The 27205-nt window shown below is 44.2% G+C and overlaps 1 protein-coding gene across 1 annotated transcript; it reads left to right on the plus strand.

Moving 5' to 3' along the window:
- Positions 1–15431: 15431 nt before the first annotated feature.
- Positions 15432–26882, plus strand: LOC128712290 (protein Star). The gene is made up of 5 exons (XM_053807185.1): positions 15432–15445; positions 16479–16903; positions 24700–25133; positions 25226–25399; positions 26073–26882. Exons 1-5 carry the CDS (start codon positions 15432–15434, stop codon positions 26880–26882), a joined length of 1857 nt encoding a protein of 618 aa, XP_053663160.1.
- The last annotated feature ends 323 nt before the right edge of the window (positions 26883–27205 follow it).

The following is a 27205-nucleotide window of genomic DNA, read 5'->3' on the forward strand; positions in this document are numbered from 1 at the left end:
CTTGTGTACGTGCAGGTGTACCACGAACAAACGCTAGAACAACGAACCTTCGCTTATGGCATGAGGCAGGCAGCGTACAGCAGAAGATGAGAAACAAAACCCGCCGCAGCATCCATTTCTCTCGTGGCGCGTCCTGCCGTGGGAAGCCACGTTGGGTTTGGGTTCGAAGACGACCCCTGCATCGAGTACTCCCGTGCCAATTGCAAGCATGGATCGAAACCTAGCACACGCTGCTGGGGGAAGGTTTCTAGTAAGATCTTCTATACTTTGGATGGTTTTGTACGAAAAACGTGGTTTTATAAGTAACCTAACGCATCACTTTTACAATTGCACAACAGTAGCGAAGCTGCGTGAAAACAGTTTAATTAAGAGAGCAGCGCATTGTTTTGTTTGTTGCCGTGTTACTGGCGGTTTTGGGTAATAGCTGGTAAATGAGGGAAAAATCCCCATGAGTAAGCGGCAAGTTTAGGAACAAAGCAATGAATGATGATTCATACATCTCTGAAACTCTTTGTTTGTTTGTAGGTTTATTATTTTCCTCTCGTTTTTTGATGATCTCTTCTGGTCTTCTTGGACAGAAAATCAATACAACTGATGCTCAGCGCAAATAATACTTCACCGAGTATCAATCAATGCAATCATTAGAGCATGATCATGACTGATCTGAACATATTGATGTGGAAGATCGCACGGAGGTCACCTGGTCTTGGTTTAAGCCTCGGTGGGGTCTTGCTTACCATTCGCTAGCTATTCAGCTACTTAAAATTAAAATTAAAAGATCAAATAACAAATATGGAAAATGTTCTTTATTATATTGATACACGGTTATAATTGTAAGACTTAAAACTTATAACGATTCGTTTAATATGAAACAGGTTGGGTTTTTCTAATTATACACATTTTTTTTTTTCATGCGTTGTCTTGTAAGTTTTATATGTCATTTGGTGGGTCCAAAATCCTACCCCATAAATTTTAAGTAATATGACAGCAAATTTACCGGAGATTAAAAGCAAAATATTGATACTTAACTAACTCGAACAGTGCGGCCTCTAGGAGTTCAATAAATTGCCGTCAGGTTCTACGGTTCTACGACGCATCTGATGCACCGAAGTAATTGGCCTGTTTTGGGCCAAAAATAGACTTCTGCAGCTATTAAATAGCAGAATAATCGTTTGTATTCTATTTCCGTTATAAAGTTATCGTTATTTTTGAAAATAATTTTAAAAATACCCTTTTTCAAACCATCAAACATTTTTTTTTGTCTTAAAACATTGCAAATAGAACAAATTCGCTAAGATCTTCGCCCTCTAAAACATCCAAGAGCCTTTTGGCAATGTATTTTGTAACTTCACATTAAGCATATTCACCTTTTATGCGTTAATGCTCACACCGGCACCAAAGCGTTTATCCGTTTATATCGTAATATGAGCCCCTGTGTGGCTTACACATACTTCATTGGCTTCAGCTCTATCTGTCTGGTGCACTTTTGGGTTGGTTTTATGTTTTAGGACTTCACCTTTTCGTGTTTCGTGTTTTGTCAAATGGCCGCACATTCTCAACGGTGTCCACTGTTGCTTCTTCAACCAGGGTAGATCAAGTAGGAGCTAGATCAATTAGTAACTGTAAAAGGGTTCCTGTTTCATTATTATAATTTCTCCTTTTTCTTTTTATTTTAGTATCGAAAATAACATGTCAACATGTTCCAACGACCCTCTCCTTTTGGGTGGTTGATGTACATAGCATCTTGCTTCTACCGATCGACAATCATACGGTCGTTCGCAGCATGGGTTGTAAACATTGGGAAAATGCTATACTCCCACACAGTTTTTCACTGAAACACCACCGAGCGCTACAAAGAGAGAGATAGAGAGAGAGAAAAAAAGAAAGGAAAAAAAAACACACAACCGATCAGCACCGCATTCCATCGCAAATCGCCGCAACCCACCTTAGGCTGGTTTGGATTGTGTGTTTCGCTGGCCACGTGCCATTTCTCGTGCAAGGAATGGGTACTGCCGAAACCGGAAGACGTATTTTAACCAACCTCCCCGTTTGCTCCAACCACCCGCACCTTGTAGGCGAGCGCGCGCGTGTGTGTGTGTGTTTTATTACGTTTGTGATAGCGAGAAATTTAAAATTGCTACGTTTCGAATGGCGTGCCTATGGCGATTATTGTTTTGGAAGTGGGCAGCAGGGGGTTGGTTTTTCTTCTACGATTGCAAATGGGCATAAAATGCAGTCAGTGGAAGTTAAGATTAGAACACCCCCTACTACGGGGAAGGGGTGGACCTTTATCTGTTTATCTCTCTGCACGATCGTAATGTCGGTTCTGCATGAAGTTAGTGTTATTTCGGTTAATGGCGGAACATTACGGACGGGAATGTTACCGTTCGTTGGTAAATCAATTTTTTCATGGCCAGAAGTACAGTAATTATGTGATGTATGTTGCTGCAGTTGTAAATCAAATATGAATTTTTGCAGTTCGAGGAATAAATTCTTTTTCGATATGCTGGAAATAAGAAACCTGTCCAGATTTTCGCTGTTTTCCAAATTCTTATTCAAACTATTCTAAATTATTGATCATTCTGATTCATTGATTATTAATCTATAGCCATCTAGTTAGCAGAAGCTATCCAATTATAAATTTAAAAGGTAAAGAGGAAAGAGGTCGCGAAATCTTCCAAAAAGAATGTTTTACTGAAATATTAATTTTATCATTAAAACAGTTAGATATAATTATGTTACACAATTTACTATCTATGGACATGCACTGCAGCTTGTACTGCTGATACAATAATATGTTTGTACAATGCGAATCAATTCCCTTACGATTAAGGTGACCAGCTGACCAGCAGCCAGCAAAACCCCACCGACCGGCCAACGAACACAACCAACCAATGTGTTCTATCCATCGTTTGCTCTTGCACTCGTGTCCCCAAGCAAAGGGCTCCCTATTCATACTCACACCCCGTATTCTGCTCACCACTGCTCCGGTTGCGCTGTTGTGCGGCTTCCGAGCTGCCGAGCCATATGTCACTCGGGCTGGTAACAAAACCGAACCGGCCCTGGGCGCCTTTGGTGTGGGACCTTCCTTTTTTTTTGCCGGCCCTTTTTTTTCTGTGCCTCACCACCGACCGACCGGCGTTGCCGTCCCGTTCTGCCCAGCACGCGCGCACCACTTGGGTAAAACCAGTTCGCCGTACGGGCGCGCGCTGGTTGTGTCGTTGTGTTGTGGAAGCGTTAGCAACTTCGCTGTACGCCGTCGCGCCGTGTTCGCTCATTTACGCTCGAGCTGCGGTGAGGATCGGTCGTTTGCGTTGTGTAACCTGCCCGCGCGTCAGCTATTACGGTGTGTGGGCCGCCCGCCTGTGCCCTATCTGAATCTTTCGTTTGCGGTGCGGTTAGTCTACTGGTATAATAATTTTTTTGGGAATAGTGGTTTTATTTTTGCAGACATTTTTTTAAAGCGGTTGGTGTGTTATCAGAGTTAATTTGAAAGCATCCATGTGTAGTGCCGTTGTTGTGTGTGCCTTTACCATGATCGCTGTTGTGTATGTTGTGAGGCTTGCTTTGCTGCAAGAAGTGCATAAAGCCAAACGAATGAGCTGAAGGAATCCGAACGCGTTACGTCAGCGTTCGCGCTTAGTATATGTGTGTGGTGTGTGCCTTCGTGCGAATGCGCCAATGTATCAAATGCGACCCCCGTTGGTGCTGTTGCTGCTGCTGTTGTTGATTGCAGGCCTAGCCTAGCCGCTCCATCGCGCCGTCATCGAGTGTTGTCAATTTGTTATGTGCGCGATCGTCGATGATCGCCGTCTCGTTTGTCTCTGTGCTTCCCGTGCGCTGCCGGGGCTCGTAAAAACGTTTATCTTAGCAAACTACCGGAACGTAGGACATTAATTGACCAGCAGCAGTTGTTCCAATTAATAGTGATGCTGGTGGTTTACGTTTAGGTTGATGTAGATGGTGGGAGAGAGGTTGGTTTTTTTTTTCACCTCTACGCGCCAAAATTCCAATACCATGCTTCCGAAGCATTTTTCCCACGCATACATTTTTGTGGCACCCATCTCAACCAACAAACGAACCTATCGGACCAATGCAATGAGTTTGGTCGGAAGGTGCATTAAGATGTAATTTGTAGCAATGTTTATGTTTTTAGAAAGATTTAATTGAATGCATCATTTGTTTAGGTTTTTTATTCGTTCGTCAGAACGGCCAGGCCCGTAGCGCCTTTTATTTTACCACGTAGCCGGATATAATCTGTCTCAAGCTACCGCTCCTCTCGTGTGAACACTTTCGGCGCTTTGCGGCGAATCGACTCTTAGATTGTATCCTCTTTAATCACCTTGAATGTCATCACATCGTGATCACGCTGTAAGACTAAGCGAAGCAAAAGACAACGAGACGCGATCCAAGACGATCCTAGTGAACAAGATTGAATGTGCAGCTGAAAGAATTCCAAATCAGTGAATTAGTTAACAAAGTTTTACGGGTTTAAATAACGAGAATTCGCTGTTTCTGTTGGTTTTTACAGTGTTCCGTAAAATAAGTGCTTTAAAAGCTTGTTAATAGCTGGTGTATTATTACGCGCAGTGCGTAAACAGTGCGTCATAGAGTTCCCGTTCGTAGAGTTTGTGCGCTGTTTTGTCCCATACTTACCCTATACGGCGTGCTTAGCTGCATTTGCTGACTGCCACTGACAGACGTGACGTTGACTGCTTGGTCGCGGTTTCCACAAGGTCGGGAACTTTGTGGTTCTTTGCTAGTGGCGGTAGTTAGTACAACAAGTATTACAAGAAGAACGAAAGTCATAAATCACGCAAGTGGCGCGCAACGCGCAATAGTGTGGAAGAAGCGGTCGCCTAGTTTTGCAGCTCGGCGAAGCCAGCGAAGAAACGAGCAAGGAAGAAAGCTTGCACGGCAATCGTAAGGAAACGTCTGGAACGTTTGGCCAAAGTGAGCACAGCATTGGTTGGTGCCCTATCGCGGTACAGCAAAGATCTTATTCACGCTGCTCGATACGACCAAAAACAGTGAGCGACGATGACGATCTTTAGCTCGTAAGTGTCTTTATTCTTAAGGTTAAGGTGTTAAGTTACTGTTCGAAAATAAAAGCTCCTGCCGGCGACAGTTTTATGCGAAGAACCTTTTATAAAGGCAAAAGATTTGCATTTTAATGTCACAACCAAAGGAACACGATCGTACGAAAGGCACCCTTCAAGGGGAACTTCAAAAAATGGATCACTTTATTGTGGTGCATTCCTTTTTTTCCCCTTTGTGTGTTCTTGTATGCAATAAACATACATTTAAACATGATCGTAATTCGTAAAGGGTTCCTGCTCAAAAAAGCACCAAATCGTCTGTGTTGTGTTGCACCATCGCTTGACCATGTTTGGAAATGTTTTGAATACATTTCTCTCTCACTCTCCGCACACACAGGGCAGTTAGTAGTGTGGTCAATATATATCTATATAGTGCCCCCTTTTTCTTCTTTTTATAATTAAAACAAAGTAGTTTCGAAACTGAACATCAGCGCATCACACCACAGAAAAGCACTTTCCGCCGGGCGGAATGTTTACTTGTGATTTATTTGTTTGGTTAGCAAAAGTGGATTGTGAGGGTTGGGCGGGAAGCACCAAACACGATGGCACGATGAAGGAAGCCACCTGTCGCATAGTATTCCTGGTGGTAGGGGGCTGCTGGTACGCTACTCGATCGGTAGAAGCTGTGGAACACACATCCGTATCCGAGGTTCGATCGGATGCTGAGAGATCGATCGACGAACCGGGGCTAAAGAAATCATCGCTGTCAGATCGGTGAAAGAGCTGTTGGGGTTTGTTGAAACCCGTGGGCGGAGGGGGAGGGGAGGCTTAGAAGGGTAGCAACTTCTGGTCTAATTTATTTCAAACATGCCTTTTCCTGCCCTGGCCGATTGATGACGATGAAAATCTATTGCTTCCGCTTCGCGGGCCCACCACCGTCCAGCCACCGAGGCTGGATTCATAATTAATGAACCAAACCAAGGGGTTGTTTTTTTTGTTGTTGAAAATTTTTTGGGGCCAAAGGGTTTTTCTTTCCTTCCTCCCTCCCCTCCCATTGCCCCATTACCCTGCGCACAGTAGCGGAACGATGTAAAGGTGTTTGGCATTTACGAGATTTGTTTTGTTTGGTTGTTTATACTCTGTTTGCGTTATGTTTCATCATCATTTCTCACCGATCGAAAGTGTTTTTTTTTTTTGGGGTTCTGAAAGTGTAGAGGAGAACGTATTTGGGTTGGCTGTCATTGATTACGATCGATTACGATGGAAAAGCTAAGATTGTTTTAATTTTTAATGCATTTTTGAAAATGGTAATTTTAAAGTCAAACCCCTCATAACGAGCGCTTGAAAAAATGGTATTTAAATACCCCTCTCAACGAGCAGTGTCTTGTATAACGAGCGATTGGGATTGGGAAGTACTAATATTGAAGAAACTTTCACTAGATATCGAATGATTTGGAAGAGGCTTCTCGCAATAATGCCAACAGAGAATCTTTCGTTAATGTACTTTTGATGCTGGCCACTAGCTTATGGTCGAGAATTGAAATCAATAATATAAAAGAGCTTCGCGGAACCCGTGAAGAATTTGTGGAGTTACAGATGTGAAGAAAAAAAAATATCTGTAGCAAATTAGTGATAGGAATTCCGGAGTGCATTCACGAACCCGACTCCGATTCCGACACCGAAAAACCGGACTCAATTCCGGAGAAAAAATCCCGAGTTCCGGAATATTCCGAAGTTTCTTCTTCTTCTTAATTGGCTCAAAAACCTCAAGAGGTCTAGGCCTGCCATTTCTGGCTTTCTGTGACTTTATTTTGGATAGTCAGTCCTGCGTACGGGGGATTGGTCCGGTCCGTTCGTGTGAAGACCGGCGCAATTCTACCACAATGCCCCAAGTTCACTGCGGAGTCCGGAGATTTATCCGGAGTCGACTCCGAATTTCGCTCCGGAACTTTAAATTTGTATTTTACATAAGCACTGTGTTGGTGTTTTCATACAAATTGTATGGAAAAGGTACACTCGTTGTAAGGTGGTTCACGGTATGGGGATTTTCTTTTTCGTGTTGTCAAGTACCGTGGGAAATTGCATGTGAATAGCATTGTCGTATTAATTCGCTACCTACAAAATCAAATTTGCTTTTCATTATAAGTCCGGAAGAAACCACCGGAAAGGCGATGTCCGAGCAAAAAACATTAAGCATCCCAAAAACTGACACACACACACAACTGGCAAAAAGAATGAAGAGCCGTAAAGAATGTGGCTGATTTTTGTTTCCTTACGAATTCGCCCGATCACCACCCGATCGTTAACGGGGTGGGCAGATGACGAAATGACTGAATAAATCAAACTGAACCGTTGGTCGGTGGTTTGTTCCCGGGCGGAGGTACCGGAGGAGAGAGAAAGAGAGGCAGGGTGGGTAGTCATTTTAAGACGAAACGATTGCGGAAGTTAGAGACAGCTCAGAAAAAAATATATCGAAACCGGAAGAACGGAAGGAAGCAAACCGATTCAACGACTGAAGATCATTACGGCAAATCCCCGAGCAGCAGCAACAGTTGAACAGTTGGTGTGATGCTGTAATACGCGCTGCAAAGAGTCGTGGCAAACGAATGTCAAGCTCGGAAGTAACCTCGAGAAGGTAAAGAAAGCGTAGAGGAAGGAAAAAAATGGACAAACAACAACAAAAACACGCATTTTCCGGAAGCACTTATTTCCGGTCGCCAGTCTTCGCAGGGCTCGGGATGATCGTGGTGGAAGAGGTTCGAAGTTCGATAGGTGGAAAAAAAGGAAACAGTGGAACAGAAAAAAAGTGTCCGGAAGAGGTAATGACGATGAGTTTCTTTGGTTTACATTAATCAGCGAACGTGGTTTTACAGCATCTTCGGTGGAAATATTTTTTGTGTGTGTGTGTTACCAGTACACTGCCTCGATAGAACAAATAATCATGTTTTTTTGGTAATAGTTTTTATGAAGATTCCTACCTCAGAATGGACGAGTTCTCTAAATAATTACAATTTCTTGCCGCAAAAAAAAACTCACTTGTGAGAAGATCTTCAAAAGGTGTTTTAGAATATTTCTTCTGATGGCCGCATCGCGTCTTCGGTAAAAAGTGTACCAGATATCAACGACGCAACCACACCACGGACGATATTCTCCGGCTTTCTTAATAGACCGGACATTGCGATGGCGATAGGTTGTGTCGCCATACTAAGCGCTACCACGCCCAGCCGGACTGCGTGATCGTTACCAAGTTGTCTGTAATTAGGTGCGTGCTCCACAGGGAATCATGTGGGGGACGTCTTGGTCTCCTATCCCGTCGGTACAACCACCACCCCGACCCGGTCTTTTCCGGACCGGTACGGAAACCCTAGTGCGTGTCTCGCTTCCGTTCCGAGTGTAGAAAGGTAGACAGCCCTAACAACAACAAAAAAACCCATCCCACCACCATTAGCTAGAAGCTGGACTTCTTGTTGGTCATCAAGTGTTGCTGGTTTCTTTTGTGTCTTTCTCGGTGTAACCAACGGCACACATAGCGGGATGCGAGCACTGAAATTGAGAAGCTTTCAGCAATTTATTATCGCGGCAGGTAATTTGTTCGACTGAAATGAGATCACCTGGCAGTATGTTTGACAGTTTGGGAGAAAATTTCGCAATTTGCTCAATGCCAAAGGGTTGCGCAAAGGGACATACACATCAGCGGGTATTTGATACTTCCGGGCGATTAGTGGGGTTCATATAGAACTGTGAACATAAATTCGTTGTAGAATTGAAGGTAGTTGAGAGTAGTTTAAAGCAGATAATTGCCAAAATGGATAAATTGGAAGCACACTTCGCGAAGCTTTGAAAGGGTCTGAGGTTCTTAGACAACCAACAAATTTTTAAAGTAATAGAATTGCAATCTTAAAAATCATTTCTTCAAATCATTTCAGCCAACTGTTAGACTCAAGCCCAACTCTAGAAAAAATTATACGACAGATCGAGCTTTTCTTACATGGTTTGTTATATTAATATGCTTTACTTGAACTGATTTAGTTTTGAAGCTAAACAGCTCGTCTCTAAGGTTGACACCGTTCACGTTTCTGGGAACTGTGCGATGAAAGTTCTATAATTACAGACATCCGAACGATTATCTCCTTACCCAATCATCTGCCGAACAAGTTCTGGAAGGTTATACCCATTGGCTAGAAGACACGTGTGGCTTGGCACTGGCAATCGGTTTCCCGGTCCGAAGGGCCGACTTCCGCCGAGCGATCGCACGGTTCCTAATTTGAGCCCGTCCCAAGAATAACCCCGTGGTGTCGACGGAGTATAACTCCCAGGGACCGGGGGTACAGATTTTCCTCCTCATCAAGACGTGCGTTTTTTGCCCGAGGGATAAGGCGAAACTCCGGGAGCGAAGGAAACGAACGGAAACCACCAGAAAGCGATAATGTAATGCGAACAGAACCGGGAATTTATCGTGATACGCGCGCCCTGTCTCGATGGTGCACGAACGGAAAGGTGACGCCTTGAGGGGGGAAAGAGGAGTATCCGTCCCTACCTGTGAGCAATTCCAAAGTCAACCTGTAATCAACCAGAACAAGTCGTCGTTGAATGGCCAGGTGCCAGGTGCATCATGCATCATGTACATCGTGTTTTTTTTTTGTTCACCCCCGTGGGTCTTTCCAGAGCCGAGCCGGAAGTGCGCAATCAGTCCTCGGGCACGGAGACGATTCCTTGTAGCGGGCGGGCCGGTGGTGGATATGTCCATTGCGGTACCACTTGCCCGAAAGCCCCTTTTTTCTGTCGGTCTTTCTCGATTGTCTCCATTGTCCTTCGCATGTTACTCGTCGATTGCATTGACTTGATGTGATTTCAGCAGTGAGAAAATGTTCGATGGATAATTTATAACGGTTTTTCCTTCATGATTGCCGTCGTCCTGATGACCCGTAATCGAAACCGCGATGAATGGCAGAAAACCTGCGGATGGTTATTTAACGATGTTTAACATCCCAACCTCACTGTAAACGATAGCGCGCTATTCACTCAGCAATGCCCGTGTGTTTGTAGGAAAGCTTAAAGATAACAAACGAAAAAAAAAAATCCCCCCGAGGTGCGAGTCCTGTGCTAACAAAATTACTATCCCTTGCATATCACGGAGGCACGATATTCTGGGAAAAGTGGGCAAAATTTATGCTAATTGCTGCCGGACGGAAGGAACGCCAACGGAAGGACAAACGGATGGTGTGCGGGCTCCTGTTTTGCACTGCGATATAAAATGATAATCGGCGAGTTCCTGTTTGATTGTACCACACGTCCCGTTAAGCGAACAGGGTGGGAACGGTTCCGTACGGAGCTGGTGTAGAATGATGAGCTGAGTTTAAACGGCGTAATGGGATGATTATTTTTTGCTTTATTATAATATTTTAAGTGGGGTCGAATATTTACGAAACTGCGCTGGGAACTATCACCCCTTGGGGGACAAGGGCTTTGAGAGAGGGTAAAGTGGATAGTGGAGAGGAAATTGGAGCAAGGGCGTTTCTCTGCTTTTGAATAAGATGACCAGCTTGTCTCTGGTGGACAGAGCTGCTGAACAGAAGTTTTAACCGCAAGAATACTTACTTATCAGGCTTATCAACTGCTTTGCGGTCTTGGCTTGCTGCAGGAGTGGTCTAAACCGCTTAGTTTAAACCTCTCTAAACCGGTCGAGCGCCGTCGTCAGGTAATCTTTTTGGTGGACGCATCAACGCCATCTTAAATTGATTCTACCTAGCCTCTTCTGTCCAAGAAGACGACCTAAAAGGACTTCACCGGCTGGCACTGTCCTGTGTCATTCTCATAACGTAACCAACCCCATCGGAGCCTTTTGATTCTAATCTGCTGTACGACAATTAATTCACCATACAGCTCGTAGAATTCGTAAACCTTAGGACCTCAGTGTTCCTAAAGAATCGTTAAAGAAGACTCATTCATATGTATCTTTAATGAGGAGTCATGAAAATCAGGAATTGACTCTCTAATGATTCATAAATCTTCAGCGCATTGGGGATTCCAGCTCCTCCTCAAGGGGAGAAAGTTTGCGCGATGGAAAAGTCCTTCGAGGTTATAAATCTAATGAGATTCATGACTCTTTGAGGATTCATTCGCATTTGAAATAACGTTTCAGAATCATGATTCTGAGTTAGAGTCACTCAACGCTACTCAGGACTTTAGCGGTGATAACGCAGTTTGAGGGGGCTAAATCTGTCATTTATTTGTTCCAAGAAAATTGAATCTCTTATGCAATAGGGTCAATAGATTTATTGTTGGTGGGACTAACAGGAAATCCTATATTATGAGCCACTTCACATTCTTATTAATCGGAACCTCTACAAATGTACGCGAATGTAAAATATCTTCCACAACAACAACGCACAGCGGTTCGCCTCTCCTGCTGTTGTCGGGTTTGCCCTCAATTAGTGGGTAAATCTCGTGCCTGCACGTGGTGTTATGCCATTCACCAACCCTGCATCATAAAGTCTCGGGCACAGTGATGAAGTTCTGCTGTGCGGCCCATCGCACTGTGCCTTGTGCACGACCCAAAAGTATCATCTTTATGCGATTGGTTCGCTTTGCCGGATGCCGGTACCAGACGTTACAGTATCCGGTTTCTCATGCTCCCGCTGCGTAACCTCAGTGTCGGATCTCGCGTGACACCACGTTGGCTTTACGTTTCCGGAATTGCTTTTGTTGATGTTTGCTTTCAAATTTGTTTCCCCGTCCCTATGGCCCTTCAATGTCCTAGTATGGACGAAGTGTTAGAAAGACAGATTGTTTCGCTTCGATGGGAGTTAAAATTTGCATTCCATATTTGCAACGTTCTGACAACTTTAATGTTTTAACTGATCATTTATCTTTCATTTATTTATTATTTTGCAGGTAAACACAAACACTGTTTGTACACAGTTATCATATATCGCTTCAACAATGCTTAAAGACATGCCCAAAGTAACAATCCATCAATGGATAGTACTCGATAAGACCGAAAACCGTCACAAAATGGCTTCTTCCGTGGGAATGGAATGCATTTTTCCAAAGCACTAAACAACCTAACAGCTGTTCAGTAAAAGCCTAAGCAAAGCAGATGTGCGGTGCAAATGCATGACACACTATCACGCATCGTCGTTGGTCGGCTGCTCGGTTGCTTGGATGTTTTATGGTTGCACCGAAGATCATCTAACATATGTAACGTAGAATAGGGGAATGCACAGTGTATTTTACACACTTATCAGTGCATTTTTCTGTTCATTGCTGTCAGGTTCAATAATTTATGATAGTGGTTGAGCTGTGGATAAAGTTTCAACTTTTCCAAAAAAAATGTCGAATTTGAAAACGTTTGTTGTGTAGAATACTTTGCCGCGATTAGATACGGTATATGAAGATATGAAGAGACTTTTCAGTGAAGAGACTTATTCTATACAATGCTGTTGGTGTCTTTAGAGTGGTTTTCTCTTCTATCGATTTTTTTCATAAAAAATATGGCTTTGTGATTTTTATTTCATTCTTGAAACGACTGTATCTATCGATCAGAAAGGACGTCTTTGGCCAGGCGTCAGAAATGTTATGTGTACTTTCTTACCGATGGCCCTTCTTGCTTGTCGATATCGATTTCATCCTTGCCTGGATGAAGTTTGCCTTTCACTTCACATGTTGTTCAATTCCTTTTGAGCCTTTCAGGACAGTTGTTAGGTATTTTTCGTGTCGAGAGCCTCTCGCTTTTGGGTATATGGTAAGACCTCCAGCAATGTGTCCCTTGCGTACCTCACAGATGTGCACCGGGTGTGGAATCAGGATAATGAAGCACAGCATGTGCAGCAGTACCAACAAAAAGAAAGGCTCTTTTTCGATCCTTTTTTTTGCTTTGCCCATGGCCAGGAGGTTCTTTTATGCATTCGTCCTTTTTTCCTCCTATCGTAAAGACACACACACACACACATATGGCTGACGACAGACAACGAGAAATGGTGGAACATGGAGAGGATATAAGCAGAGCAAGCACCCGTTAAGAACATTTTGAAAAGTGTCGAAGGATAACGAACGGGCCGAAAGTAAAGCACAACAAATTTCTGCTACTCGTTTTACAACTGCTGCGAGGGATGGGTTTGATGGCTGAGTGTGGTTTGGTTGATATTGATGCGGGCCATTCCTTGGCCTAGTTGTTTTACGATGCGGTATACGGTCTACACGGTCTACAGCTTGTGGACGAAAAGGATGAAGTGAAGATGAGGAAACAGGTGTGATTATTGGTTGGATGGAAAGTAGCTTATTATACGTTATTCGTTCTTCTATGCTGATAATGTATAAATTTTCTTCATAGTTGATTATCGATTATGATTAAACGTTAGATACTCTCCGATCAAGGAGACTGATTTATTACAGCATAATACATATAGCATATCCAGCTTCGTAGTACCCCTAGGCTAGATAGAATGGTGTAAATAGTTATTTCCTATCTAGATAACAACAACGTTCTTAGTTCAAGTTGGATAAGTCGTGAGAATCTAGTAAACAATAATCTTTCAACCATATTCACTATACTGTAGATCTTCATGAAGATCATGCATATTAATCATTTTTGTTTGTCAAATTGCAAATTTTCCTAAAAATGCATTACATTTTAAGGTTATAATCATGAATTTTGATAAAAATTTACTCCAATTGTCGAAATAAACGTAAAAATATCAACTACTAATGTGCATCGTCACGTGAAAACGCACGTATCGTGAAGAAAACGATCACTGAATTCTAAATATAATCGAAATTATAAAAGAAATTCGAGTTACACGAATTACTCTGGCACGCATTATTCGCGTAACGCAGGAAAAGACTGTACAATTTCAGAGCTAATATGCTGTCGAATACGATGGGGAATCTGCTTAAACAGAGGCAGTCGGTCGATTAGTGTCTTCGATGAGGAATGTTTCACTAACATGCCCGATCTGGGTTCAAACCTCGACAGGAGCATTTAGCTAGCAAGCAGTAGTATTGTAATTGGCTTGTGAAATTAAGGCAAGGAAGCACATTACAAGTTACCAACATCTCCCAATTGTGTTAATATGTGGACAGAGAGAGCCCCGGATATATGAAAAAGAATGCTTGATCTTTCTCATCAAGGGGTTAAGTGAACTGTATTGTATTGTCCCTGGGAATGGGAAACGATTTATGTGGATTATTTATGTCACTTAGATTGACAAATGTGAAGCTCGATGACTTAATTTAAGTCGGGGTTTGGTGCCGTACAATATCCATCCTCGCTTCAATTTATTCCAATGCATTCGTGATTTCTTTCTCTCTCTCTCTCTCTCGCTCTTTCTGTGCATCTTACGCGCTTTGGGCAAATTATTATAACAAAGAACGACACAGTATGCACACAAACACATACACCCACACATGTGCATGATCGTAACAAAGGGCAATAATTCGGTTGAATGACCTCGGCGTGCTCATAAATATGCTGCGACCTTTCTCTCCGGACCGTGGACACTGGTCTGAGACGGTGCGATTGGAAGTGCGGACGGTGCCTATTGCTCGTGTCCGATCCGATCACCGAGTGTCCCAGACAGTCAACGACGGCGTCACTCTGTGCAATAAAGGAGGAAGATTGCGTATAAACGAACAAAAAAAAAACAACCACCGAATCATTAAAATACAACTTAGAGAGCACACACGGCACAGCAAACGTACACGCCGTGCTGCTCTTTGTCCATCAAATGACAGTTCCAGTGCATCCACTCATTCATCACGCACCGCGCGTACTGGCTGTGCCTGCCTTATACGAACGGTTAGGGGATTTTCTTTTATTCTTTCTGTGTCCCAATAAGAATGGATCTTCGCTCGAGTGAAGATCGTCGGTTGTTGTTTTTTTTTTTATTTGCCCCTATGTGTAATTTTGCACAACAAACGAATGTGCAGCAGTTGCAGGAGTGCAAATAATAATAAATCTGCTGAATGAGTCTTGGGATCGGAGGGATGCGATAGATGGAGTTGTTCGGAGGGAAGAAGCATCCTTGCACGTGTTTTACATGCTCAGGAGAGATTGTTTCGTTTAAACGCCCGCATAGAAATGAATACCGAGACCCGCAACTATACGCGCTCAAGTGACGCACTTCGAGAGATCAGATTGTATTTGCAAGGACGCATCATACGGCCGGGAATTGATATACGATGGGAGAAGTTTTTAGGTTACAATAACCTGTGAGCTAGCGAAAGGTTCTAAATGGAGCTAAACTTATTTCATGTTTAATAGAATAGCAATTTCTCCGTGCTCTTTCTAATTCACACCCGAACTACCAAGGGATTTAAACGTTTTTCATTTAAATGCGCACTTTACTAACAATTTCAAAGACCTACGTTTACGGTAGGTACGTTTTTGAGTTCATGCTACAGAAAAGGTATGTAAAAGGCAACAGGCATCAATTATGGTAGAATTGTTTTGCCCCAAAAAATTAAATAATGAAAAATGAAGCGTTCCAGTCAAAATGACTGATCCGGTAGCTCTAGTGTTAATAAATAAAACTGTATTTAGAGCAGTATTAGTAGCTACGAGGTAAAGGCCGAAAAAAATGGAACCGATTGCTGCCACAAGGATATCAATTCAACACACAATGTATGAACCGTCTATCAAGAAACGTTTTAAATTATTAAATGCGGGCTCTTGAACAGTTCCGGACAGTCTGGTTAGAGGCCTTTTTGTTTGAAACATGAGTCCACCTGCGAACCCAACGCGCAGGGAAAGGGATGAGTTGCATCAACACTCTTCACGGCGAGGTATTGCCGTCAGTCTTCTTCAAGTGTGCGGGTTAGTACAGAAAAGAACCTTTTCCCCACGCTACGCGACATCTATCGCACGAACAGATATCGAAGGCCCGGGAATACCCCAAGACCGGATGGGTGCGGTGCCAGACTTTTTTTTTGCTCCGTTCTCTTCTTTAGCGTTCATATCACTACTTGCGCTGTAACCCATGTAACGTTGCGAGTGTAATAACAATCGATTTCCTTAGGTTCGGTGCACACCTTCTCGGGCTTGTTCTTCGATGTTCTTCGACTGCTTTTTGATATTCGATCATGCGTGAAAGAAGTTCGCCCAGGGAGGGTTGTTGTTCAACCGTCGATTCCATCCGGTGTAGCGGGTGAGATGGGTTAAACACACTACGAAAGGGTTCTGTTCCTTGCAGCAACTGCTAGAAGTGGTGAGGTTCTATTCCTGGTAAAGTTTGTAACAGAAAAAGAAACGTTATTCTATTGAATGGCTCCATTTTAGGGACAACAATGCTACATAACAGGACTTGAATTGTAAAGGGTACATCCTTTCATATCGGAAAGGGTTCTTATATTACGTTACACCGTACGGTACACCGAGCGATCCGATCCTAATTGTGCAACTGTTCTGATCTTTCTTTCTTCATTTTCTCGGCACCGTTTCAGTTATGGAATGAGGACGAAAGTCCAGGAGAAGAAAGGAAAAATGTCATCGGACGAACAGCAGCAGCAGCACCAGCAGCAGAACCAAATTCCCAACATTGCCGGAACGATCCTAATCGGTGGTATCGGTGGCCTAGATGGTGGCCAACAGAAGCAGGCACAATCGCAGCACAATCCGCACCATCAGCACCTGCAGCAGCAGCATCATCTGCACAGCTACGCCCATATACTACCTCATCTGCATCAGTTCAGCACGATGACCGGCTCGAACCCGGCCAGCCTGACCGGTGGTTCGGGTGCTTCGAAGCTGCCCTCGAAAAGCTCACCCCTCGGACCGTCCCCCTTCCGGCAGCTGCTTCCGGTGACCCTCTGCATCATATCGTTTGCGACCGTACTCACCGTACTGATTATCTACATGGATACCACGGGTAAGTGGTGGGTGGGTTTGGCGAAGGAAAAAGAATAATAAATCTGGTCCTTTTTAGGTGCTGAAGTACTCCGCTCAGTGCTCGGATCAGAAAAATTAGGGTAGCAATAGTTCCAAATAACTCCATGGCTCTAGCCGGTGATTGGCTTTATTAGGTCAACGATTGCGGTGTGGTCCTTCGTGGCCGCATAAATCGCGCCAAAACTTACCGCCGGTCGTGTGTGTGACCTCGCGACACGCAATCAATCAATAATCGGATCCGTGGTGGGCAACAAGTTTGTCACCCAAGCAATCATGCATATCTTAACCACCGCCAAACACGAACGATATGTTTTTCGGCAAACTTTCAGCATTGTAGCTGCTGGGTCCAAAAACGTAACGAATTCGAAAGGATGTGAAATATTTCTTTCCATACCCCGCTCGACTCGATGGTAGTGGCTTCCGGCCGGGGTTTGAAAAGCTCGCCACTGTTATGATGAAGCGATAAGGGTGGGGAGTTGTTGTTTTGTTATACACTACTTTGCGTTTCGAGCTTGTGCCGATGTTAATTAACGGCGTAGGGTTAAAAATCGAAACTGCCGTCTTCTGGGCGGTTCGTTTTAGATTTCCCCACTCGGTGGTGGTTTCCTTTCGAAGTGATTGCCTTTTACTTCTTACCGTTCCCAAACTAAAAAAGGAGGTTAAAAAGGCGTCATTTGCATGAGAGTGTGCAAGCACGTGTTTGCTATAAAGTTAAATCATTAACCCGTACGCACAAAACGATCCGGGCATGCCAAACACGAAGGAAAATAATTTGTTTCTCGGTTTGGAAGTGGACCTGGCGGTCAGGTTGCTCGTGGTTTCGTTAGGTCTTTCAGTTGTGGTTTAAGGCATCCCGAACAGAGCTACATTTCGAACCGTTGGGTAGTTAATACCCTCCCAAACAGCCATCTCGAGTAGGTGCTTTCGTATAAATCTTCAAGCAGCAGTTGTCTGTCGCAAGAGTGCGCTCATAAGAGAAGAAGCTCACCCAGGAAACGCAGCATCGTTGGGCGATTGCGTAAAAAGATGTTCACCTTGCCTTTTGTTATCCGCTCGTCGAAACCGCCGGTACCCCTGTTCCGGTATTGCCGCAGTGGGCAAATTTTTGTGGTAAGAAGCAGATAAATAAATAAATAAGCTCTAGGAGTCCGCGTTGAAAAACAGCCCCACCGGAATCCAATAAAACGCACCCCAAACGGAAAGACCCCCGACTCGTTTGGGAGAGTTAAGGCTCACGCGCGCGCGCGCACCCGCTCTCGGCATTAATGGTACGCAAGTCTTCACTAGACGACCGCGGACTGTGCGTTCTCTCTATATGCTAAGCTCGCGCACGTTGACGAAGCAAATGGTGCTTTCTTTTCCTACGTTAGATTCTTCAGATTTTAATGGCGGCCGGTGGTGCGTTTACGCTAGCATGCGAGGAGAGATGAAAGGCCTGTAGGTGAAAGGAGGAGGTTTTGGATTTTGGGGATAGTTGGGTGGTGACCACGCAAAAGAAGGTCACTCAACTTCCGGCCAACGGTTGTTTGTTTGGTTTTGTCCGTTTGCTATGCGGAGGCCCCCTTTAAGGCTGGTTGGACACTTTGGTGCTGGGTACCAATCTTTGTGTTTTTGGTTTCGGAGTTTCTGACCCATACTTCATGTGGCATGGGGTTTTGGAAAGATTGATGTTCTAGGCGGAATAAACGGTAAACTAGTTGCTGGTAAACTTAGTAATTTTCATTAAAGAATAAATATATTCTCTGGCGTTTTACAGCTGTCAATGATTTATAAAGCTTAAATTTGTTTTTGTAGTTCGTCTATAAGATCGTATGATAGTATTATGATCCGTAATGTTGTGAAGTTATACTATCGGTTTAGACGATGGACAGTTTCTTTCTATTAAATAGAATTTGGCAAGTAACACAAGTAACAGCCCGTGATGAGGATATTTTTTTAAAGCTTTAAACATTTTTTAATCAAAGCATAGGAGTTAGAAGAAATAATTATTTAATTTCACCATTTATTGGGGTTTCTGAATAGATTTACGTTTGTGCATCAAGGATGCACATCATCTAAGTGAAAAGTTAAACTAATTGAGAGTTTAAGCTTAGTTCAAGCTACATTTTTAAACCTCAGTAGCTCGTCGCCGCTGTTGAAATCAAATATTTTACAATAAATACACAACAAAATGGAAAGTATAACAAATAAAACCTTTAACAACCAAGGCGGCCCATTGTCGAAGATGAAATCGATTTCCGGCCCTTTTGGTTGAAGGTAGAAGGAGCACCTTAAACGACATTCCGCAGCGTGTTTGGGTCACTTCAGACTTGAATGGCTAATCTCCCATGGACCGCCACGGACATGGTAATGGTGGCTTATGGAGCGGCGTTTGTGGTACGCACACGCTGGACATCTCCATCTGTTGCTGGGCGGCGGCACCGAGTAGCGATGGTTACGAACAGGAAGAAAAGAAGCCTATAAGCCGATTTAACGTTCCGCCGAGATAAAGCAAACGCATCCCGTGAGTCGTTATTGCTTCTTTTATCGGTTTCAGGTGTCGCTTTCGGTTCCTTCTGGGGTACGCGCGATATCTTACGGGCCTTTTTTTTACCGGCCATCATGGAAACTTGTTAGATGGTCGGTTCCGTTCGGACGGTAACCTTCCCGCCCGTTCGCTGCTTTATGGGCCGGGCAACGAGATTATTGCACCGGCGGCAGATTCATTTACTGATGAGCGAGAAAATTTATTTAAATAATATCCTCATCCGGTGCTCGTTTGTAACCGGCTACGCACGAAGTATTCCGATTAGCTGCAGAACCTTTTGTTGTGCGGTGAAGTGTTCCGCTTAAGTGGCCGCTCTGTTGAGGCGATGAATAGAATTTGTGATGCATCGTCCGGAACATCATGAACATTTTAAAACTGTTTAAACATAATTTACTATCCTATGCCTTTGCCTTGTTGATATTTGAAAGCACTGTTTCCTTTCGCATAACGATCGAGACAAAAGTTCTCACAATTATCTATCAATAATGCTTCCAAAGTGCTCAAAACGATTCAAATTTCTCCGCATAACAAAACACAGTGTGCCTTTGTGGAAGAGTTGTACTGCTCGGACTCTGGCCATATGTTAATTTTATGTCTTACTTTATGCTAAGTTTAAGCTCGAGCTCGAGAAAAAGGAGTACCTCGTTTACCCGAACCCACAGCTCTAACAGTCGCTGCTGTGGCAAATTAGCTCAATTTAGCCCCATATTAAACAGTGTTGCCTGCAGCTGTTTTTAGACCGAATGCCCTTTCGGTGGGAAATATATTATTATCATCATAATACCACACATTTGGCTGGGCAGTTCGGGTGTTATTGCAGTATGTGTGCGAGACGGAACCGAACTCCAATAGGAACGGTTTTGCCACCACCAGCTCCTTTTTTGCCGTTGGTGAACGAACAGTGACCACAGCAAACACAGCTACGCCAATCATATGTTGGTGCGAAATTATGTGTTGTCGACACGACACGCAGCGGTGCAGTTTTTTTTTTGTTTGTCCGTTTCACCAACCCGAGATAGGTCGGTTTACAGATAGGAAGTTTGTGGCAGGGCACCGAAAAGGGTGTGAGGAGTGTGGTTCGCCGTCTGGCTGCACTTGGGGCAGAATGCAAAGAGGAAGAGGCTTCCAACGTGAAGCACACAAAACTGTGAATGGCAATGGGATCAGGATAATAATCGGACCCGCTGCGGTGTTAACACTGACCCTCAAGATATAACCCCAGTGAAGGAAATGCCCGGTAGCGGATAGAGAAAAACGGTTAAAAAACCGGCCATGCGCTAGTTTGTTCCGTAGCGCCTGTAGCAGCTGACGGGCGAATCGTCGGTTAACGATGATCATCATCGTCATCGCGAATGAGGATCGGCTTGCTAATCAATTAGCGAAACATGGCGCTGGTCGTTTTTGGTTCGGTGTAGTGTTTCAAACGGTCGACTGGTGCGCGATGCGAATCTTGATGCGGGTCGTTAATTAAACCGAGTCCATGTTTGTGTGAATTTGTCACCGCGACAAATAATTGTTTCTTTCCCCCTTCGTACGAGTTGTATGTGTCACGTTGCGGCTAAGGCGCGTCGGGAATACTAAACGTTTCTGTGTCATTGCAATTATTTAATTAAGCTTTGTTGACTGGATGAGTATTATAACTCTGCGATTTTTTGAAGGACAATGTTTAAACATAATAGCTTGGCTTCCATTCGATCTCTTCTTGGGTTCCACTTTGAAGATACGCAGCCAAAAAAGATCCCTCAGTAATAACAGTCCCTGATGCCCTCTGATTATCACCCTGTTTTCGTTATTCGTCTGCCTTCCCGGACGTTCTTTCAACGTCCCGGGTTATAATGACGGGTGCTACTAATGACGAAGAATTTTGCTGCCACAATGATGGTTGGGTGGATGGCGATAGCTGTTGCTAAGCTCTGTAGATGATTTATGCTTACTCATTTGTTTTGTTTGCTTATTTGTCGGTGCGTGGGTTCGGAGACGTGCGACGAGTTTCTTGAAGAATCATGCGAAATCGATCGCGCGTTTGCTGCTTTTGACTCTGTGCCGACCGTCAAAAGGGTGATCGCTAATTAACGATCATCCGTATAGCGAGTGTATGTTTCATGGTTTAACTTCATATTTTAATAGTTTTTACAATGCTACACCTCCTCTCTCTGTGCCTTCCAAAAGTGTGATTTCTTGATTATCCGATCACAAAACCCATCGTCTTCTTAATCGGCACAACAACTTCAGGAGGTCTAAGGCCTGGTGTCATTTTTGAATTTCTGTGACTTTATTTATGCGTAGCTGGATAGTCAGTCCTTACGTAAGGGAGGATTGGTCCGGATGGGATTTTGGTACGGTCCGTACGTGTGAAGACCGGTGCCGCTACCATCATGCCACCAGTCTGCCCCACAAAACCCATCTTATAAATTGAAGATATTCTTTGCAATTAGTGTTGGTTTTAATGAAACTTTTAGAAGAGTCATTCAAATCACGAGAGGAATCTCTAAAGATTCATGAATTCATTACGAATAATAAATCTATGAGGATTCATATATCGTTGAGGACTCATGAAAATCTGAATCAGATTCATCCAACACTAGCCTTAATCTTCATGTACAGACATCCACCCAAGAATTTTCCCAGAAAAAGCCGAGTTCATAACTTCCAACGGAAACTTTTTCACATGCAATATTCCTAACCTTACTAAAGTTCCCAGGCATAGCATACGTTACCATTTTTCTCTCCTCTTCAGTTTGGTGCATGTACTCGTCCAGCCAATCACTTCCGGCTGGTCGCCCATTTTTTCGCCATTGCTTTGGCATGAAAGTGATCCTACTGCATTTAGGGGGTTTTGTCAGTTTTTGCTGATTTATGCAAACATTTTTTTCCACCTTCTTGGCATAAGCAGTAGCAGTCGGTAGAGCGTCAGTGACTTGGTGCCTCAGTGCTCTAGTTTATAACTCCACAACACTGCACCATGATCCATGGTTTGCTACCGAGCTAACAAAAAATCGTCTACCATCGGTGTCGGGGACGGAAGCGACACTTAAACAGACCGGAAATTTGGTGCAAAATTCGTACAAAAAGGTGGTCCACAACATGCATGCCTTTTGTTGCGGAATGCCCGACATGTTACTGATGTTAAACGAGAAAAAAGGTTAAGGGAAAAGAACGAATTCTTTAAAACATGATCATTTTACCACACGATTCAATGACTATTCGGACCATTCCAGCTTGTGCCCGGGCAATCGATAAAACATCCCTTTAAAAGCACCGGTAAATACGAACTCTCCGTGCTTTTACTATTTCAATTAGAAGAAAAAAAAATATAACAATTTGCTGCTAAACGCTTTTAATGAGACCGATTGTGAGCGAAGATAAAATTGCCTTTTGCACCACGCCAGAATCCAAATGAAAGGAGTGAAGCAAATTGCTCCGATTGATGCATTTAATTTCACAGCAATTGTAGCCCCCACTAGCTGGCTGCTGGGATATACCGTGTGGAGATTGTAAAAGGAGAGTTCTCTGGCTGTTTGCGCCCGGTGTGTCCGATTGCCGTGCTGAGTTTTCTTTGCTACATTAGCGTTTAAAGGCAAACCACACCGTGCAAAGGAATGGGAAAAGCGGCTTGGCTGCGCTTGTTCTACGCGGCGATCGGTCCGCAGATTGTCGAGTCAGTGCAGAACGAAAGCGTGAGCCACAGTCGGGAGCAAAAAAAGAAAAAATGCGTGGAAGGTGAATCCAATCGTTCGGTTCGCTAAAGGCCCCGGGGTACGCAAATTGTGGCGCGTGCTAGTTCCCCCCCCCCCACCAGCCAGGGAGTGGAAATTGGGTTCTCCCCAGTGGGCGAGAGACGCGCATTATTTACGGTCGAAAGGCGTTCAGGTCGGTCGAAAGCACGTGCTGCGGGCGGAGCGATGCTAATCAGTGGTCAATTCGGGTAAAAGTTCGATTCGATTTACACAACGCGTGGCCGGGTGGGAACGTTGCACGCGTAGGAAATCGAACATAGTCTATCATTAAACAATCAGGGTGTGATTCTCGCTGACTCATGGTACGAAATTCACTTGACTTCACTTTCCACCGGATCGAAAGCTACCAGCGGCCGTCTGTGCAACGAGAAGCAAAACCCGGGAACTGAACTTAACCTGCGCTAGATATTCATACACTTACGCTAAAGTCTTGAGCATTTCTCAAGAAGGCAAGAAGTGATCGCCAATATTCTACTCAAAAAATATGTAATAGATGCAGCTGCGATGACTACAACCCAGTAAGACTTCTTCGTTTAGTTATTTGGGTCTTTCCGTACATGCCCAGCTACACTATCAGAATCGAATCGTTTCAGCTTTCAATCGCCCAAAAGCTTCCAGAATTCACCTACCGAAGCCTTTAAAACGCAGATGCAATTAAGTTCCCTCCGGTGTTTTTTTTTTATATCATCGTCAACCACATATCATCGTTACCGGCAGGGCGGCACACCGCTCAACGGAAGCACTTGTTGCCGTCACCGGTTAGTTGGCCGCGGTGACGCTCACCGGTAGAGGATTACTTGACAGAATTTAACCTTCTTCCCACATATCACGATCGTATCTCGTCACCACAATCCGTTTCGGGTGGCTCATCCCGGTGTCATACACTCTCGTCGCTCCGCTCCGTACGATAGGGGTAGCGTTTAATGTTACGATTTTCTTTGGGTAACGTTCCTCACCCCTGGAAAGAGAGAGAGGGAAAGGGACAGAGAGTTTTGAATATGAAAAGGCTTTTATGTTGGCTTCATTTGGAGGCGCGGGGGCTCTGTGGTCGGTATCAAAATTCACAAGTCCCGGCCGCCTGATGTGGCTGTGTGTGTGATTTTAAGACACGAAACAGACATGCCGAAAGTGCCCCAAACGTTAATCCTCTCAAACATTCGCATCTCTTTGCCATTCGACACGGTTCGGCATTCGATAGGGTGGTGTTTTTTTTTTTTTTTTTTGGTTACCCCTCCTAAAGATACAGGCACAGAGTTCGTACAGTTAGTTTTCGGATGCGGTTTTTGTGGTTCATATGTTGCTTGTTTGAATATCGTTCATCGCACGGTATCCCGGTCCGTGAGAATTGACTGCGCGCTGTGATCGTAAACCGTGTCGTTAAGGCCACCGATTTTGGTTAAGCTAGCAGCTTTTATTCGTTTTTATCTTCTGCAACTTCCCCTGTAGCCGTCTCAAAATCATGTTCACAGTTTAATTCTCTTCTCGCTTCTGGTGTTCTTTTCCCACCCACAGAAATACGCCACCAGCAGTTCCGGCTGAATATGTCGCGCGACTACGATCTGATGGGGGTACCGCAGGACAATCCGGCACTCGTCAAGTACGTACGGGATATACACATGAAGAAGTACCCGATGACGTTCATGCGCAACGCGAACGCACCGGTGGAGCATTTGAACTTTACCAACCGGCACGAGCTGACACCGGAGATGGCACACCTGATATCGGACCTGCTTGGCCGGAAGCGTTTCGGGACGTTCTTCCAATCGCTGACCGGTAACAGCGATGCGATGATGACGGCCCCGTGGCTGGCGGAGACGATGAACTGGGGCGGCTACCTGGTGGAACCGGATCCGCGCAAATATTTTTCGCTGCGCAAACAGAACGCCTTCCGCTCGAACGTGCAGGTCATTCATGCGTGCCTTTCGCCGAACACGTACCCGAAGGAGGTAGGTGTTGGGATAGGGAGGGGGGGTGCGGTTTTTTTTTCGTGTTGATCCCCCGTTCCATACTAATCGGATGTCATTTTATCGATCCGTAGGTGACGCTGCACCACGACGATGACAGTGAGGTGCAGATAAACAGCGTGCTGGACGAAGAGACGGAATGGTTTCATCCGCGTGTCAAATGCTTCCCGGTGTACACGCTAATGCTTGCCGTCAATCGAACATCGATCGATTTGCTCAGCCTTGGCTGTCACGGACAGGAACTGCAGGTGAGTGAAAGCATCCGGGATTGATGGAAGTATTGTCACGCTTGTCAGCTGACCTTTCCGAGAGCTCCGGGGGTTGTAGGTGTTTTCTGTTGATTCTTTTGCCGGAAAAGAAGTTTTCTGAAAAGCTTGTGGGGGATAGTTGGGGAAAGAGTTAGAGCCCACAGTATCGAACAAAATAACTGCGTGTAGTTCCATGACGACGGTCACATGTCGTCACTTTCCATTTTTATTTCTATCGACTGCAAGAATTTCTATTATGTGTGTGTTTCTGTGGCTTCTGGTTCTTCTTGTGGGTTGGATTTTTACTGTATATACTTTACGCTATCAGACGATAAGAACGGATTCTTCTTTTAATTTTTAACAATTATCGAAAACTCGAGTTACAGTGGACCAATGACGATCTTCATTACATTTGAGTCATGTCGTGTCGCAGGACAGATATTTGGACAATAATCGTAATATTAATATGATTTTTGATACATTAAAGCAACAAAATACTTATGTGACATTAAATCAAATTGATTATGAGATCAGATCATATGAGTTGGATAATCATATGGTTGTTTTGTTCGATAATCTATCGAACTTGTATTTGGCTCAGAGCACGACAGGATCAATCTCTAGTTTTGTGTAAACTATAACATTTATTAATGCATTGTATACCTTATTTTAGATTCTTCAAACCATCCCCTTCGACCGCGTAAACATTAAAGTGATCTCGATTCATCTGGTACATTACTACGAAGAGGACGAAATGATTATCGACGTTGATGAGTACGTGCAAAGCATCGGACGCTTCCTGATGAGCAAATCGTACAAGCTGGTACGTAGCATGGATCGCAACTTTATCTACCAGCATCTGTCGGTGCTTTCGGCAGCGAAACAACGCCAACGACAACAGCAACAGCAGCAATCGTTCTCCGTGGCCGATCACATGCTTCTGTCACAGCAGCAACCCGCCATACTACCCCGTGGCAATGCTATCAGCTCCGGTGAAAAGCCCGACGCTACAATGGCCATCCGCAAGGGTCAGGAAGTGAGCGGTAATAATGGTGGTAGCAACGGAAAGCTACCCATCTCACTAGCATTGCCGTCCTCGACTTCAACTACAACAGTACCGTCAACAACCGCCTCTTCGTCGGCTGTATCCTCCACGATCAGCGCAACCGGAGGTGTTAATATGGCGTTTAGCTCGGAACGATTTGACAAACTAATGTTGCTGCGCGGTGGAGATTCCGAAACATTCGATGGCGCCAATGCCGAGTTCAGTGTGAGTTCATCCGATTCGAGTGCGCTCGATGACACCGAATCCTCCGATAGTGACGACGCAATCCAACAGAAGCAGGAACAACAACTGCAAGACAAGGAATTGGATGTTGATCTTGACCAATCGGTAATGACACAACCGCTGGCAGAGATCGAAGATGGTTCGGTACTTGTCGCTGGTTCATCAAACCCTCCGATGGTAACGTCGCTGAAATGAGAGAAGGATATATGGGATACGAGCCCCACAAGAGAAAGCAAAAGAGAGAGAGAGCCAGTACGCTTGAATCGAATTTTATCAACTTAAAGCTACCAGTCCAGCATTCCACATTTTTATTGTTTACACCTTAGCTGGTTAAATGGCCCATGACGATGATGGTGATGATGATGTGTGTGTACGTTTTTTTTGTGTACACTATACACTTCAGTCGCACATTATCCAGACGGTGATATGATAAAAATTGCCTTAATATGTTCTAGCATTACATTTTTTTCTCCACTTGTAGTTTTCACCTAACCATTACCCGCGATGTGTACGATATG

This window comes from Anopheles marshallii, chromosome 3, assembly GCF_943734725.1.
Source record: "Anopheles marshallii chromosome 3, idAnoMarsDA_429_01, whole genome shotgun sequence".
Taxonomy (NCBI): domain Eukaryota; kingdom Metazoa; phylum Arthropoda; class Insecta; order Diptera; family Culicidae; genus Anopheles; species Anopheles marshallii.